At 36.9% G+C, this 18422-nt stretch overlaps 1 protein-coding gene across 1 annotated transcript in view; it reads right to left on the bottom strand.

Moving 5' to 3' along the window:
• LOC103978148 (uncharacterized) overlaps positions 1-18422 on the bottom strand; it is a 28481-nt gene that overhangs the window by 889 nt on the left and 9170 nt on the right. Inside the window, exons 5-12 of the mRNA XM_009393849.3 lie at positions 13485-13613; positions 10209-10256; positions 7524-7630; positions 7313-7384; positions 5519-5570; positions 4046-4635; positions 562-777; positions 357-477 (exon numbers count right to left, since the gene is read on the bottom strand). Of these exons, the coding sequence (XP_009392124.2) occupies positions 357-477; positions 562-777; positions 4046-4635; positions 5519-5570; positions 7313-7384; positions 7524-7630; positions 10209-10256; positions 13485-13613 (1335 nt within the window). The remainder of the gene's footprint in view (positions 1-356; positions 478-561; positions 778-4045; positions 4636-5518; positions 5571-7312; positions 7385-7523; positions 7631-10208; positions 10257-13484; positions 13614-18422) is intronic.

Genomic DNA, 18422 nt, shown 5'->3' with positions numbered 1-18422 from the left:
ATACTATGGTGAGGTGAGGGCCACCAATTACTTCTAGCTGCTTTGGCAAAGGTGTTGTCCTTTTTGTCGGAATCTCCAAATGAGTTGATGGATCCAAATTAAATCAAGTCAATTATTAATCCTTCTTATTACTCCAAGTTGATCATGATGATTTGTCTTGGGGGTATGTCAAGCGATAAAAAAGCATAAATGGCATAGAAATAACGTAAATGAGTAGCAACGAAAAGAAAAATGAAATGCAATGAAGAGAACCCAGTGTCTAATGGGGGTATGCCAAGCAATAAAAAGCATATATGATATTATCAGCATTTTCAAAAAAGAAAGTTCATTTTTTAATATTAAATTATCTAGCCAACCTGATTGTACTCCGAATCAGAAATATCCTTCTTGAGACGAGTCTGAGCAGCTATGCGGATCTCCTGCTTATTGATCTTTGCATTAGGTTCTTTGCCCCGAAAAAGATCAATGACGACATTTCTGCACTTAAAAAAGGGGTCTGCTATCAATACAAATTGTTAAAAATCTAGATACTGAGAGTAAGTAAAACAAGTCTTGAACAACCTTAATGGATCAAGCGCTGGATTTCCAGTAGATTTCAATACATACACACCATGGACATTCATGGCAATTTGACTCACAATAGATTGAAGCTCAGATGCAGGGGCAGAGGCACCACTTTTGGCAGCACTAATCAGTGCTTTAATTTTAGAATCATCTCTTGGACGAAAAGATTTGCTGATTGCTAGTTCCCTTAATCCATGGACAACCGAGTTGAGGCTACAAGAACACAGCTCCAAATCAATTTTTGGAAACAGAAAATAATTTATCATCAGAGAATATGTCCAAGTTCATGCAGTTTATACCATATATTGTACAAAAGCTAGGTCTATTCTTACAGAGTTATTAGGTCATAACAATAAAATATAAATAACAATCTAGTCGAGGACTGTGACTCGAAACAATGTGAAAGTCGAACAGAATATTCTTCAGTAAGACAATTCCGACCTTATAATTGAAAATTTCTTTAAGACCTTTGAGAAATACATCCAATTGCAGAGTAGCGGAGAAAGTAAATGAGTCTAACAATAAATTAATTGCAACGCATACTTCCTATCTAAATTTTCTCCCAAGTATACACCTCACCGTAGTATCTAAGTTCATGAGAAAAAAATATTGATCAACAATTAACTCTTTCACAGAAAACCACTCTGATTTAACACTAAAAATTATCATTATGAGCTTCCATACAAGATCTGTATGAAGAGTGAGGATCTCCCTTGTCATCTCACCTTCTCCATTCAGATCCATAATTTTTCTTTTCCAAAACTCTTTTATCTGTCTCCTTTATCTTCCCTAAGCTACAGGTTCTTAGCTTGCTTAACATGCTTTTGTCTTAACATTCTCCTTGACGACTTTTCTTTTTGATGTTCTACTAGATGTAGAAAGGTGACTAATAATTTAGTTAATGGGTGACTAATTGCAAGAAACAGAACTATGTGTAACCACAGGCTGTTATTGACTTCTCTTTTCCAATTACTCCTGCACAGATTTTCAACTTCTGATTTTCTATTACTGCTTTTTTCCTTTCTTATCATAATTCTCTATTATTGTTAGTTGGCTTTTTCTATGGTATCAATCCGAACTCAGACTATTATTATCAGTTCTAGTAAATTAACATATAATTTGATCAGAACCTATTGTATAAACAAGGTTAAGTCAAATAGATCGGAATCAAACAGCCAATAAATCTAGAACCAAAGCCAGAAGAATCAACCACAGAAAACAAGAAAATCTGGAGGACCATCTTATTGAAAATTCACATGTATGAAGAATTTACTTTGTGATTTAAATGAATAAGAATCCTAATTAGGCAAGGAACTGTTTGCAACTTTTTTTTTCCCGAGCCCTTTTTAGTCAATCATTCTTGTCACTGAAAATCCAGTATATGCTCCATAAGAAGTCATAAACATGCCAACTTTATAAGCTTAAATGTAAGTGATCCTTCCAACTACAATGAAAATTCCAACATATAATGACTTAATGATTACACAGAATATGAAAGTTGGCCAACATCAGCAAGAAAGCTTTTGTATCTTATTATGGACCACCACATCATCTCAAAGATAATATCCTAAATAAAAGAAACTAATCAAGCCATGGATTACCAAAGGTCTACATGAGATAGATGTTTGGTAAGAATCAAGTTCAACTCTCAAGTATCTTAGATTCAACTTGACCTTGTCTTATGTTGGTTATTTGATTTGAGTCGATAACATGTTGGTTATAGATGCTGCAACAGTTGCCTCATATTATCTACTAGCTATTAAGGATGAAAAGGCTGTTGTGGTTCAATTTTCCTTAGGAGTTCGGTTATCATAAGATTTAGAAGTCTTAAAGAATGAAAGCAAATTTGGATGTATTGGATCCTAGTTAAAAGGTTCCCTTTCTTCTTTTTTCTTCACATAAAATGTGCCATGCCTAAATAATCTAAGATCCCCTCTGCCAACCATATAGGAAATTGGAGAACAGCCAAGTGTTGGTGTCAATGAAGAAAAAGAAAAAAAAAGATACTAGCATTGTCTTGAAAACTAAGTTATGCCACTATGTTGACATGGAAAGAAACCTCTTTTCTACCGAAAACATAAGAGTGATAATAGAAGACCGATTCACTAACGAACCGATTCAACTAGTAATTGAACCGGCCCACTCTAAGCAAACAAGGTAACTTGGACCCAATGATGGCATCTAAGCAGAACCTTTTTCAGGGACCAGACCAAATGGAAAAAATTGCCACCCTAAATAAGATCTTTTCAGTACACCTTCGAGCTTCCTCTCCATCAAACTGTTGAGTAGACCCATATAATCTCAAATCACCACTTTCTAGTTCCACTTGTATCAGTATACAACTAGTGATATATGTGACATATATATTTCAAGAGATAAATGGAAACAATAAGTATCTCAATATACACAAATGTAGCAACCCCATGATTTTATGAAATTATATTTACATGAGTAACTAATAAACATTGATGGTTACAGTTTTTGACTTGAACCAAAGTCCTATGCAAAACACTTTTATGGGAGGTAGTTAGCAAATCATGTCCCTCCATAAAAAAATTTAACTATATTCCTGAAGCCCCACGATCCCCATACCCCAACCCCCACTTCCCCCTCCCCTCGCCCTTTCTCCTCTTCTAATTATTGCCGTTTCATTGCAATCAATTAATTTCAATTAAGATCTGATATCTGAACTTGAACAAGATTATCCTTTTGTTTATTATTCAGCATAGAAAATCTAAACAATTTAAACCTAAGAACAACCCAAAGAGTCCTCGATGTGGGTCTTAGCAAGTCTGTAGACGTTCCTTGTATCCCCATGTTAACGTGGAGTGCATCAGAAACAGATTACCCTGTGGCTATCAGCTCCAATCAATCATAAACTGATTAAATTTGAGTCTACCAGACTCGTACCTAAGAAAATATGACATCAACATCTTAAGCTCTAGCACATCTATCACTCACATTGTATCTGTTGCCACCTCAGCTCACTCTCACATCGATTCACTTGACATTGCTTCTCATCTATCTACTCCATAGAGAATTTTTTCCCAAATCTCCCAGTAAAGAAATCCATAGAATCCATTTTGTGTCCAAAGTAATTTTGTTTAGACACAGGTCAGTCTTATAATACTATCATGCAAAATAAACAAAGAAAACAAATGTTACCAATTCAAACTTGTATAATGTCATTACACAAAACAGAGGAAAGATTACCCTTATTATTTGCAAAAAATAACTAAATATTATGAACAGCCAATAAGAGAACTTTAATTTGAGGTGGCAAGTCATTAGATAGCTTAAATTGAATTGATAGATAATCCATGTGCTCACTTTCCTTCTTAATAAGTCATCTTAACTTCTCATTACATCTAAAGAACATCCTAGAAAATACTGCATAAATGTTGTAAAAAATAGCCAGAGCCTACAAAAACTTATGCAAAGATAGACCTGAAATAAAGTGAAAAAATCTTGCATGCATTACCTGCGAATTCTTTTCTCCTGGAAAATTTTCAAGAGAGCCTTTGGAAGATGTTCTTGTGTTTCACTTGACATTGATGTTACCGCAGTGCTCACTGCTCTATCTTTGACTACATGTGCATCAGCATCAACTTTTACTGAAGTGACTCTTTTGGAGCTAGATGGGTTTAAAGAACTCTTTGACGTGGGCATGCTTTTGCAGAACCCAGGTAAAGTTTTTTCGATATCTGACCAAACACATTCTTGATTCTTCACAATATCTGGATATTTTTTTATAAATGAGAAATCAGTAGCCTCCTTGAACTTCCAGTCACTGAAGGCACGCCTTTCAACAGCCAATGAGCTCATCAGAGACTTCAGACCATCAAACTTTATCATCTTCAGCTTGTCTAAGTGAATTATGGGATTCCTACTGAACAGACAAAGAATAAAATCTCTAACCAGAGCGACTTTCCCTTCATACAACAAAGTGCTCTTAGAAACCCACAACCCTTGAACCAAAACTGCATAGAGCGGCAAAGCATTCAAAACATCTTCTTTCGAGCTATCAGGAGCAAGATGCATAAGTGCATCAAAGCGGTTGATTTGACAACCCTGCATGTAAAGCACCATGAATTATGATAAGGCATTGTTAGAATAATAATTAGAGTTGGACAAGACAAGAATTGGTGCCATAGCAGGGCTTCTCCTTTGCAATCTGACTGACCAGGTTTTAAGTCATAGAGTCGTAGAACCAACCTCTCTGCCATAGTGGTTGACAGTGGCAGCAGTGGCAACAACCAATAACTAGCCAATGACAGGTGACATGAAAATTGATAACTTATTTCAAAAGTGGAGTGATCCAAAACCAATGACTGGTAATATTAGTGATCAACAACAGGCAATGGGAATCACAATCACTGATGATAAGAGTGTGGTGACTAACAGATGATGTTGAGTGGTGATCATGCCACCGAGAACCGATCAAAGCAGCAGGAGTAAAACAGAAACTGTGCAGTAATGGTGGAAGAAGGATAACAATGGTAGCAAACAATATTGCTTACCAAAATAAGTGTTCTCGTTTTGTAATAAACTTCCAACCAATAAAATAAACAATCTTGTGTTCTTGTCTGTGTTGTTTAACAAATGGCTTACAAAACCAGTTTTTGGGAACATAGCCTTAAAAACTGGCTTGTTCTAATCTGAGATCACAAATGAAACCCAAATGATAATCATGCAAGCCATTTTTCTAAGGTGTCAATGACTTTGTCAAGCATCTATAATATTAGAGGAATTATCTCACAGCAGTCATACCATGACAGCTACAAGTTGTATTGAATACTGTTGTATATATAGATAGCAATGACCAAAAATATAGAGATACATAATATACACATGCATTTATAATGAGATTACCACATGTTCAGATATGTCTATGAGCCCACGATACTAGATGTTCAGATACGAAACAAGTTCTAGGCACAAAAGGAGATCAAACCTCAGAAAGCCACTTCTTCAACCGTTCTTCCAGTGGCAACGTAAGCAATAACCTGCAGATGGACAAAGAATCAATATTCCCATTATTGTAACTCGTGGCATAAAAAAACTGTCGATGATATAACCAAAACATTCTAATACGTTAAATTGGATCAAAATATTAGTCTACACAAACAAAAAATAAAAATAAAAGAAAGCAAGAGAGGAATGAAGCTTTCGTGACTTTTGCAGTAGTATGTAGTAGAAAAAACTCGAGAATGAAAAATGCCACTGACATGGAATCCAACATAACTGACTAAAAGGAAGCGTTATATGGGAGAGAATTGCATCAAAAGACAAAAACATGCAAACGAAATCACCAATGCATTGAATAGGTTGTTTTCTCTCAAAAGCTGTAATGATGAGAAAAAAGAAAAGTTGGAGAAAAAGGTTGAATCAATAGAAAGAGAAAACAAAAGATAACAAAAAAGATGAGGCCTTGAATATTTTTTCAACATACTTGAATACTTCAAACATACACCTTTTTTCCAGCCAGCCTTTGTCTCCATCTGAAAGATGTGCTTAAAACTCCATAATTGCCCAATGGAGTTCCAGTACAACTCATATGCATAAAATGTAGCACTACATAATGGCTGCCTTACATATCATATTAAAATCCCTCTTCAGAAAAGAATTATATGATACTATTTTTAATCTCCTCCTTTCTAGTTGCCTAAATCTGACACAAAAATGGTCGTTATACATAGTTTAAAAACAATTGGCATGTTCAGCAGTTTTGAACCCTTTTTAAGGTGCTTAGAGGACCATAAAAAATTGCTTAGAACAGATATTTACTCTTGCAAAGGTATTGCCATAATAACAATGCTCATCACATTGGCAACAGAAAGAAACAAACCCTGCAAGAGTGAAGATCCTGAGAGGTGACCTACAGATGTGCCAGTTAGATGAAATAAATTGATTAGAATTAGATATTGCAAGGAGGAATAGAGAAAGACCCACAAAAAAGAAATTAACAATAAACATAAATTTGATAGCTCTCAGTTTGCACTCAATGGAGCTCAATAGATAAAAAGTCCATGAATCCGAGGATTGCAAAACCAACCAATTCGGTCAAGTTAGGCCGGTATTTACCATTCCAACCACCAATTGATACACAGAACAGCCCAAGCCAAGCGGTCCGATTCCATATGTATATGCAGCCCAAACCACTTAAAATGGATCACAACAGCAACTGCTAGGGCTCGTGAGGGTCACAAGTCACAGCTGCTCGTAAGCATCTCTCCACCACCACCCCGTGCCCGCCACTGCCCACGCACCTACTGCATGGTCCAATAGATCTACTCCTTTTCCACCACAGCCTCCTCTTGTTCCTCCATCTTCCTTCTTCCTACCCTCCTCTCTCTTTCCAACAGTATTGCAGTATGTATCACCAGTACTGCTCAGACCCATACAGGTCCGGGCACGGAAGTAATTCCTTGCATATATTCACTGTTTGTTGTATGTCAACATATAGATTCAATATGCATTAAAGTTTAGAAAAAATTTAGATTTGATGTCCTTTTTTTCTCAAATATATATTTACATGACTATGCAAGCATGTCTTGAACTAGTAATCTAGTTAAAACATTAAACATTCCACACCATAGTTATGATATAATAAAAGGCAATTAGAATCTTCACAATTGATGAAACTATATGGTGAATGAAACCAATGGAAGCTAATATAAACAATCAGACAATGCCTCACTCTGAATGTGTACACATGCAAAAGAAATCATTTGATAAGAAGTGTTACCTTCGTGAAGGACCTTTAGTTCTCTTATTGTCAGAAGATGCTCCAGGGCACAATGAGTTGACATAATCAGATCTGAACAAACAATTATAATACAATGGTCAAAATTACATACATGCAGATAGGAAAATCAATGTACACCTCGAAACAAGTAATGGAAACAGAGTAACACAGAAAAATACTTGTTTAGTAGTTAGCTAAATAGAAGCCTTACGGTTTCATCATAAATGGAATTTGATTTTTGGCTTCTGCAACCATTTTACGGTGGTATCTCTCAGTAAAGTGACTATCAACAGCATGATATTCCAGTGAGATCCATGGCTGCACAAATTGGAAACAAACAAGAAAAACCATCTTAATATAAAAATAAAAAATAATCTAAAATTTAGGTACAAAAAATCCACAATAAGCAGATCACATATGACAGTTAATAAGGTACAAGATAAGATAGACATGATGAGTGATGCTAAAACTTGAAAATAGAGGCAACACAAGAAAGTTATACTTTTAACAATAAGGAAAAGAAACACAGTGGAACCCAATAACTATACATGTCCAAAACCCAAACCAGTTAAACCACAAATTAACAAAACAAAATATAGTTTTGAGAAACCAAAATTGTTCACAACAGGAATGAAGCCAGTACAAGAATCAGTATTATTATGTGAACATTACAGAATAGAGTAAACCAAACTACACAGAACACTATACTTAAAGAACCTCCAACTCATCCTTCCTTGCCCGGTGGTACCAGGGCTCGTATCAGATAATTTATGTGGCTTACCTTTTAGTTTCTTATATCAAGTTGATTTAGGATCATTTGTATAACAGTCTTGAGTAAATTTTTGCTATTGATTTAAGAGTGATTCATGATTTGGTTTTAAATAGATTTAAAGAAACAATTCCAAGTTGAAGTGTTTCTTTTTAAAGAGTATACATAAATTAATACAGCAGTCAAGTACAACAGTGGGTTGCAGGAAGCTAAAAACAGCCACCATACCTGCAAGCCCTATTTGAATCTACGAACTGATCGGATAACACTAGCTATAGAAGAATGTCACAATATATAAATATAGTCCCCTTTGTACCAAAAAAAGTATTGGAATTTAAAGTCTCAAAGTTAATGTGTTTAATTTTTTTTATTTTGTATATATAAAAAAATGCATATTCTCCAAATCATGAATTGGGTCAAAACATGTATGCATATGGATTTTCCTAATATATTATATTTGTGTTGTTGAGTTTTGGTCACCTAACTCAATATTGAAAATAACAATCAATTTGATAATTAAGGAAGAATAATCCCTCACGTGTTAAATCTTCAAAAATTGACAACTGGTTTGGGCCCATCAACACATGCAAATTCAACTCAAACTCAAAGTCCAACATAAACAAAATCAAAGTGGTGAAGTGTCTTTGAACGTCCAAACAACTATTGGATGAATGATTGAGAAAGCACTGAAATGTTTCAAATTCAATTATGAAAACAATATGAAGTCACATTTCAATTTTTTTGTAGTGTACAAGGTTTAAAATCTTGACACAATACTGGTTTTGACACATTGTTCGATCATTACAGTATCAATATCCCAGATGGTACACTGACTACACCATCCAATATAACTGCAAAAGTATAATAAAAAAAGGATACCAACCAGTATGTATAGGTACGGTCCTTGGTCAGATTGGTAAGTAATGGTCCAACAAGTTTCCTGTACCTTCTTAAGGTGTGTAATTTGATATTGTATTGTGTGATGTGTCAAGCTTTGAGGATAGGGTTTCTATTGAGGCTGTTAGAAGCCCTAATGACCAGCCTGTTTGGTGTTCTGCGGTGTTGAAGAGATCCCAATATTGCCATTTTCAGGGTGGCCAAACAACAGTAGCATAAGGTTCGGTCAACTAATCCCTGGTCAATAGTTGTATAAGACATATGGTTACACCTGATCAACAACTGTATAAAGTCTACTAATGATAATCAATAACTTGAAAAAAGTCATACATTTTATACTCATCATATAATATAATATTTTTTACAATTATAATGTATATTTAGACTGATACCTGAAAAAAAAATATCAGTAGGATATTTTATATACTCACAACCGGAAGCATGATCAAACAGGCACAACATTGCACAGCTGAAGCAATGAGGCAGTCAGGGTTTGTGTCAAATAACTGTTCTTTAGTTATAATTCTCAACAAGTCTAGGTTGGATTTTAGCTTGTTCAAATTAGAAATAAGTCAATTCTGTTTTTTTATTTCGCATAACAAGGTTCAGATCTGATATTAAGTAGGAACTTTATTCCAGTAGGTTGGTCCAATCTGAAAGGTACAGATGCACCTATTTTTCCTATTGAAAGAACCATTGGTGTAAACCTCCTCGGAACTTTAATGTATTTATAGTTTAGCAAAGAAAAACTGAGGGATTCTTAATGAATGAAAACAAAGTTATTTTTTCGTCAGCTAGCCTTTGATATATTTTCTTTCTCCTCTAGAATGCTTATGAATTTATTCCTACCAATATCGTTTCCTACCCCCACCCTCCAGGATTTCCTAGTTTACCATCTATTCGATCCTTTGCTCCTAAGATATAGTTTATATGCAGCTATAGGATATGCTAGTAGCTTTTTGAGATAAAATAATGTAGAATCAAGAAACCACAATGATGGGGCACAACCATAGGTGAAATGGAGCATTTTGCTTGCACAATTTGCTTTAGCAAATTTAAGCTCAATATTTGTGAGGCTTCATATTTTAAAATTTTATAAGATTAATGAATTATAGAATACAAATAACCAAATTCAGACAAATAAGAACTTCAATGTTGACAGATCAAAAGAGTTTGTCTATGAAAGATCATCAAAAGAAAGATACAAGAAATCATATTTATCTTCCTAACCTCGTCATCTTCTATTTTTTCATCTGAACCCACAGAAGCCAACTTTCCCTGTAATTAAAAATTTAAGTATGGTAACAAAATTAGTTCACCGATTAAGTTAGCTTAAATGTTGATGAAGCAATAAAATGAGCAAACAGAAGTGTTCTTGGGGAGTCTTAATCTCTTACAAAACCAGATACAAGTGCCCCAATAAGTGTAGAACAAGTTATGTCAAACCGATCAGCTAACAATAAAAGCAGCTTTATATGGAAAACCTATTGGGTTAAAATGTCATAAGTAAATGTAATACAGAATCATTAATGTAAACTACTTGCCAAGTCTTTCTAAGTTATAGATCACTGACATACCACATTTACATTACCAGAAGTTTAACAAGCTTTGTCCAATAAGTGAACTATATGGAGAAAAATTATAAAAAGGATAAAGAAACTAATGGCAACTATAATGTGTGACTCTGGTGAATTTTAAACAAGAAACTAAAGATAGAAGCAGATAATTCCTCAAGCCTAACTGATGTTTTCTTTTATAATTATTATGAATAACATGATGAAAATATCAAGTAACAGAGACTCCTTTGATGGAGATATAAGAATATCCAAGGCAAAAGGTTAAAGCTAGATTTATAGCGGAACTTTGATGACAAAAGCAACCAAAAAGATTGAGAAAAGGGCCAAAATGCAATACAGATGCAGCAGAAAAATAAGTCTGAAGTTGATACATCATGTTGAGATCTATCAACAACAAGAAGTCTCCAGTGCCTTCCAGTGCCATGTCGAGATCCAAATCTTTCAGTCTATCAAGATCATGGAATGTGCACCTTCATTGGTGAGAGGGCAAAATCACAAAAAAATTGTATGTCACAGATTATAACATGCACACATACCAAGGTATTGATAGGTCAAAGCAATGCTACGTCTAGTGCCCAATTCAGTCATTTAAGACTGTCCAAGTATGTTAAACTTTTGTAGACTACTTATGTATCACCAAAACAAATCCAAACTCAAATCCAATAAATACAATGACAAAAATAGCTGAAGAAACTCCATGGTAGACATGTGATAAGAATATAACAAGCTTGCTTTGGCATAGGATGTAAGACAAGACAAGCACATGTGTAACAACTTAATTTGATCTCCATGACAGAAGTGGACAAAGACTTACAAAGACTTAGATTGACTAACAAGGAGCTGATGTGTGTATTATTACTAACTTGGGGTTAAGTATTTTGGACCAGTGGTTCAGAGTCAATAAATTAATTGGCTAGTCATGACAAATGGTATCATAGTGAATAAAGTTACCACTAATGCATTATCTCCAATGGCAATATCAGATATGGAAAGACGTTCGAGTAGGAAAAGACTAGACAGAACTAGAGGGCACGTCACAGCATAAAGTTACCACTAGGGTAAGGAATCACATATACATACTAGGATCTCATCCTAGACTATGTTGGGCCTCAACTACGATGTCAAGCCTTTGAATATTAAAGATTGTAACATCCTGATTTAGTCTCAGATTGAAAGACAACAAAAACTTAAATTAACTTATAAGAACTTGGTGGGTAAACTACTATTAAATTGGGCTTAGACATCCTGGGCCAGTGAATTTGAACCATGTCGTGATAAGATGCCACCAAAGGATTTCAAGATTTGAATTTGAATTTCAAAATAAGGCTTGTTTGTCGCAATAACCGACATGCTCCCTGTAGTTACATTTTCCACATGCTATCATGCCTGTGATCAGCCTTCCAGCATACCATTCACATTGAAATTACATGTCATGGGCACTGGCATGGGATACATGTATAGTCAAGGTTGGATGTGATCAGCTAAATCTCAAACAATTCCAGCCATGTAATACCTCAGCAGCAGTTGCTGCTCTTTATGATGTTGCCAAGTCTACAATGTTCAATTTGGTTCAGTTAAAAAATTTAAAAACTAAATGACTTCAGAGTCAGTTCAAATTGAATTCATAAGAACTATATGAACTGTACCAAACTGAACATGATATCAACATGCTATATGTATCTGAAATACAAAAGAATATTCCGCTGTTACAAATATTGACATAATATTAACCAAACTTAATTAATATATAATAGATATACAGTTAATTTCATTATACTATATTTCGTGTAAATGACATATAGCATAATATTTTGGAAGTACAAACCTAATAAATAACTGCAGAGAACAGAACTAAGTTCAATTTGGTTTGGTTCATTTTTTTCCAGTATATTTGTTTGGTAATATATTTGCAAAATATACATTTGGTTCAGTTTGAGAACTTTGAAACTGAACCAAACTGTCTGCACGCATGCACTACTACACTATAATGAATCGGATAAGAGAGAGGGTGAATTTGACGTTTTCACATGACACACAGATTTCAGATGATTTAAATCTCATGAGATTTGTGATACAAATGCAACACACTTTTAAATAAACACGACTAGAAATGAAAATAGTTAACTAGAGAAGGGTTTAATAATATTAAGATATTTTCAAATAAAAAGATATTTTTAAAATCAGTTTATTCAAAGATATATAATGGATAAGAGAAAAAAACAATTGTTAAGAATTAATTTGAAACTTGTCTAGCCAACTTTTAATATAACAATAGTTACACTTATTTTAAAATTATACAAATAGAGTAAAATTTATTTTTCTACATATATAATAATGTTATTTGTATCTACTAACTTTTAAATACACTTCAATATTTGAACCAGTCTCCACACCTTGTAGATGGAATTCAAACACTTCAATCCTTGTATCCTAAACTAGAAAACCACATACACCAGACGCTCGGATCAATATCACATTCAATGCTCCATATTCAAGTCAAAACAACACAATTATTAGTGTAGTTGATAGAAGAAGAGGAATCCAAGGATACACCGTAATAATGTAGGAATTGAAAGCATAAATATATACGATATTAAAATTTTGAAATTCAGATTGCACGGCAATATCAGCAAAGTCCACCTTGTGATACATTAGCAGTTGGTCATGAGCAAACTCTCAAAGATTGAGAATCTGCATGTTATTATGGTAAGGATTTTCTAGATAGGATTTTTCCCTTAACTTAATTTTACAGTAAGCAGACCCTTAGTTTTGTATGACACATGCAATGCAAAGTGATAACTCGTCGAAAAAAGGTGTCCAAGGGAATCCTTGAAATGGTAAAAGAAAAATCAAAGGCCCTTTTCAAGAACTTTATAGTTAAGGCCAGCTAACCAGGTGAAGAGGAGTCAATAGCCAACAAGAAAATCACCATGGAATTATCATTGGAAGTGCTCAATTCGGCACTTTGTGCATTGTGTTTCTTCTTCTGCAGCCCAGTGTCTAGGTGTGCCATTGATGGTCGAAGCTGCACAACTGCATGAATAGGATTTAAGTGCAGCTGCAAGACAGAACAAAATATCTTAGGGAAAAGAACAGGTGATATTGCATAAGCATCTGTTATCAGAGATACATGAGAAAATCATTAGTGAGAACTGCTTCTATCGATTTAATATAAATGGAAAAGGGCAAATTAGAAACTTAGAACGGTTGACAATGAAGCTAACAAACGTAGAATTACTAAATATTTTTATATTTATAGTGACATATGAAATAGTTGGACTTCGGTGTCTTCTCAGAACATGCAAGATTATCCTGTAGAAAGTTTTGAGAGACTGGGATCCTTTCTTAACAAGCTTCAAAATAGGTACTAAAATTTTTCCTTGCTAGTTGCCATATACTGTTCAAATTGACCACACCGGGTTTCCCTTTATCAGCCAACCAAAAAATCCTTCTAATTGTAACTTATGATCTAGTTTCCATACTTATATTACAATTCTTGGATAAACAAACTATCTTTGATAGCATAGTGTCATGGACAAATTTGTACACAGGATGTTCAATGTAATGTTTGATGTTTGTATATGTCTGCGTCTTTCGGTTTTTATTCATAATTTACACAGCATATAGAGAGCTTGTAGTAGGCTTGACAGTCCATTTTGATTAGTTTTTGTGATCGTCTTAGTCCTGTAAATGCAGATTATGTGCAGTCATCGTGCAGAGGCAAAGGTGCCCAAAAACAAGCCATCCAGGTAGTCATTTAAAGGGTTTTCTAGCTCTACAGAATGATGCGGAGTGTCAGCCAGTACAACACACTTGAGAACCTCGGGGGGCACATGATTGGATAGGTCTTTCAGGTATTGTCTAGGGCTGGTTCGTTGCCTTGCTTTTTAGTAGTGCCATGTGAGCACTTGCGGAGACTTTTGAGCGCGATAGACCACTTTGGACCCTTTGTCACGCAACCGATCAAAGTTTGTGAAGTTTATGTTTGTAATGTGCATGGCCTATCTAGTATTTGTTGAAATACCTACTTGTAGAATCCTAAGTTAAACGTTTCCTCTAACTCATCTTCTCTTTTGCAGGTCCTTATGGAACCATAAGAGGTTTCGAGGAGGCAGACTCTTTACAAATGGACACGTAAGGGTGTCGCATGACTTAGACAAAACCAGCTAAGTCCATGACACATGGTATCAGAGCGAGACTAACAAACTTAGAAACACTTGACATACAAACGTGAGGGACCTAACAAAGCTACATTGAGGGCAGCCAGCATGCGCGACCATTTGAGGGAAATGAGAGACGTAGGAAAAGGAGTCACCTAGAGGAGCTGATATCTAAGATTGACATTCAGAGGAATGACTAACCCTCCGCGCGAGAGACACCACGAGAACAATCAAGCTAGGAAGAACGCATAGCACACAAAGATTGGGTGGTTGAGTTCGAGCTACGGCTCGACGTTAAAAACCATACTTAACGGTGATCAAGGCAAGCGACGACGCTTGGTAAAGGATGAAACCATACAAGGAGAGATGTGTTACTCGGCGAATGAAATAGTTATGCAAATCTTATAAAGGTGAGGGAAATTGTCAACTCCAAGAATTCAATACCTATGGAAGGGCTTGTATGCTCTGTGGCCATCCCAAGATGATCGAAACTCGGTGCCATGGAGTATGGAAACTTTTTCTTCGTCATGGGAAGGATACGCTCGTAGGAGGATGAAGTGTGCAATAGGTTCAACATGTTACTAGGTCTTAAGAGGCACAACGGGGGCTATATTGACAAAGACTCGCAATCTAGAAAGTGTGTTCATAATAGCGAAGCAGAGCATAGTTTGTTCAACAATGTGAAGTAGTCTAAGGAGATGGTGGTCTACGAAACTTCCAAAGGGAATTATGTGAAATGGAAAGTTGCTCCAGCAGGACAAATATCCAGAAGGGATAATCCCAATTCTCTAGAGAGAGAATCGTATGTAACAGATCACACATGTTAAGGGAGGGCACCACAAGATGACAGCTCCATAAAGCTCAATGGACCAAGCGAGTGGTGAAGAGTCGCCACATAATCTCGCACGAGATAATGCATTAGTGAACGCATTACGAGATCAAATGAGGGAGCAACCCTAGGCAATACCAAACAAAGGCACACTTGATGTAGAGATCAAACTTAACGGAGGACTAACCTGTGAAACGGTGGGCGTAAGGGCCACCATCAACTCAATACAAACCGAGGAACAAAATAATGAGTGAAACTTGGTGAAGTGCCCAAACCGTATGAAAGGAGTCAACATAGAATACGAAACATAGAGTAGAGGCGCGAAACTTTCCTTGGACAAAGGTCAAGGACATGAACTCTTACAGAGGCAAGAGTGATATCATGTTCCATGGGTCCCTCGTTCTGATGGAGCAGACTCATCTTGCATGATACAAAAGTCAAAGGGAGCTTCGAGGCACATAAACCTTATCCCAACGAAGCAATTGATGAAGGGATTAAGACAATAACTTGCAGAGACGAAGTTCAGGTCAAAAGGCATTTGCACGAGGCAAGAGGACGCGAAAGCAGGTACTCTTGAAAAATATATCATAGTGTTGTCATTCGAGTTGCTGTAAAGGAAGCTGTGTGCAACGAAAATTATGCTGGGGGTGAGGGCCCAGGATCTAAACAATGGTGCACCAATTTCAACAAAGTTAAAGAGCTGCTAAGCGACGAATTGTCCTAGAGCTATGCTTCATCCCTGTGTGACCCAAGAGTGAGTGGGCGAAGGTCGATTACCAAGGGAGCAAACACAATCGGAGGTGACAAAAAACCTGCGACATGCTAGCGGAGATCACACACATATAGAGATTACAGTCTGAATTCATCCCACAAAGATTAGAATGCAATGGAGATATCACCAAGAGGCGATATGATGTAACGGATCATGGTGGAACAATTTGAGGTAATACGACACACATAGGAGAAGTCTCGTGAGAAACTTGATCATATAGAGGTATAATAAGGAACTACTAGGAGCTCCACTTCAATGAGCAACACAACGACAAGAAAAGCTATGGATTCAAAGAGTGAATAACATGATACCGCAGAGGCGGGTCTCCCATGCGTGCACTAAATTTTATATCAAATGAAAGCCTTACTCATCTGTATATAAGGGTAGTGTACCACCGAGGGGGGTTCCGAGCAGTGATTGCAAAAGGCGCTCGGGCGAGGCGAGGCGAGGCCCGAGCGCCTCGCTAATGTCCCAGGCGGCGCGCTTCAAACAGGCGCCGCCTGGGTGCTCGCCCGAGCCCAAGCGCTGGGCGCTTCGGGCGAGCGCCTGGGTAAACTAAGGCGACCGAATCAGAATTTTAGGTCTGGTTCGGTCCTGGTTCGGTTGTTAGTTGGTTCAATCGAACCAACTAAACCGATATAACCCAAACCCAAACCCTAACCCTAACCCAACACTAACCTGCTGCCGCTGCCGCTCTCGATCCCGATCGCGATCTCGTCGCTCGCTGCCGCTACTCCCGCTGTCGCTGCTCGCGCCTCCCGCGAGCTCTCTCACTGCTCGCGCCTCCTGCGAGCCCTCTCGCTGCTCGCGTCTCCTGCGAGCCCTCCCGCAAGCCTTCCCGCTGCTCGCGCCTCCCTCGAGCCCTCCCGCTGCTCACTCCTCCCGCGAGCCCTCCCGCTGCTCGCGCCTCCTGCGAGCCTTCCCGCTGCTCGCGCCTCCCTCGAGGCCTCCCGCTGCTCGCGCCTTCCGCTCCCTTTCCCTTTCCCGCTGTCGTCGCTCGTCGCTGCTGTTGCTGCTGCTGCTGCCGCCGCTCGCCGCTGCTACTGTTGCCGCTGCTGCCGTCGCTCGCCGCTGCTACTTCCTCGTTTCTCCTCAGTATACTCTTAATATTAAGTTTATTTGAATTTTGAAATGATTAATTTTCTGTTAATAGATTAATAATATATTATTTTGATTTTAATGTTGTTAATTTTTATTTATTTGAAATTATTGTTAGGTTTCAACAAAAATGGCAAGTGTAGAGAGCAACTTAATAAAGTCTCCAATGGTATCAAAAAAAGATCCTGCATGGAAGTATAATTATTTGAAGGATCCGAAAGATCCTAATGCAGTGACTTGCATATTTTGCGATAAGACTACCAGAGGTGGTATTTTTCGTGCAAAACAACATCTAGTAGGAAATTTCAAGAATGCAGCAGCTTGCAAAAAATGTCCACCTGAGGTAAAAGAAGAGTTGCTGAATTATATGAATGAAAAGAAGATGCAAAAGAATGAATCTTATGGGAATTTACCAGAAGACAATGTTGAACATCTCAGGGATGAAGAAGAAGATTATTCTGCGAGTATTAACCCAAGTGAAAAAAGAGTATACGACAAAAAGGGAAAAGAAGTTATGAGTACTAAGAAAGGTAGAAAAGGACCGATGGATCTATATATGCTTCAAGGATCCCAGAAACAACAAGGGCAAGCAGGAGGCTCAAAATTGAGACAAACAAATATAAGTGATGCTTATGATAAAGAAATAAGAGGAAGAACAATTCAGCACATTGCTCGCTTCTTCTATCAGGCTGGTCTTCCCCTTAGTACAACTCGTTTAGACAGTTTTAAGGATATGATTGAAGCTATTGGAAGATATGGTGCAGGATTAAAACCTCCAAGTTATTATGAGATGCGAGTTCCATTGCTGCAAAAAGAATTGAATTATACAAATGACTTACTAAAGGGTCATAAAGAATCATGGGCAACACATGGTTGCTCTATTATGTCAGATGTTTGGACTGACAGGAGGCGCAGGAGTATAATTAATTTTATGGTTAATTGTTCTTTAGGGACTATGTTTGTGAAGTCAATAGATGCTTCATCTTTTGTAAAATCTGGAGACAAGAT

Source organism: Musa acuminata, chromosome BXJ3-3 (genome assembly GCF_036884655.1).
Source record: "Musa acuminata AAA Group cultivar baxijiao chromosome BXJ3-3, Cavendish_Baxijiao_AAA, whole genome shotgun sequence".
NCBI classification, from domain to species: Eukaryota; Viridiplantae; Streptophyta; class Magnoliopsida; order Zingiberales; family Musaceae; genus Musa; species Musa acuminata.
This window is presented reverse-complemented; position numbering and strand designations above follow the sequence as displayed.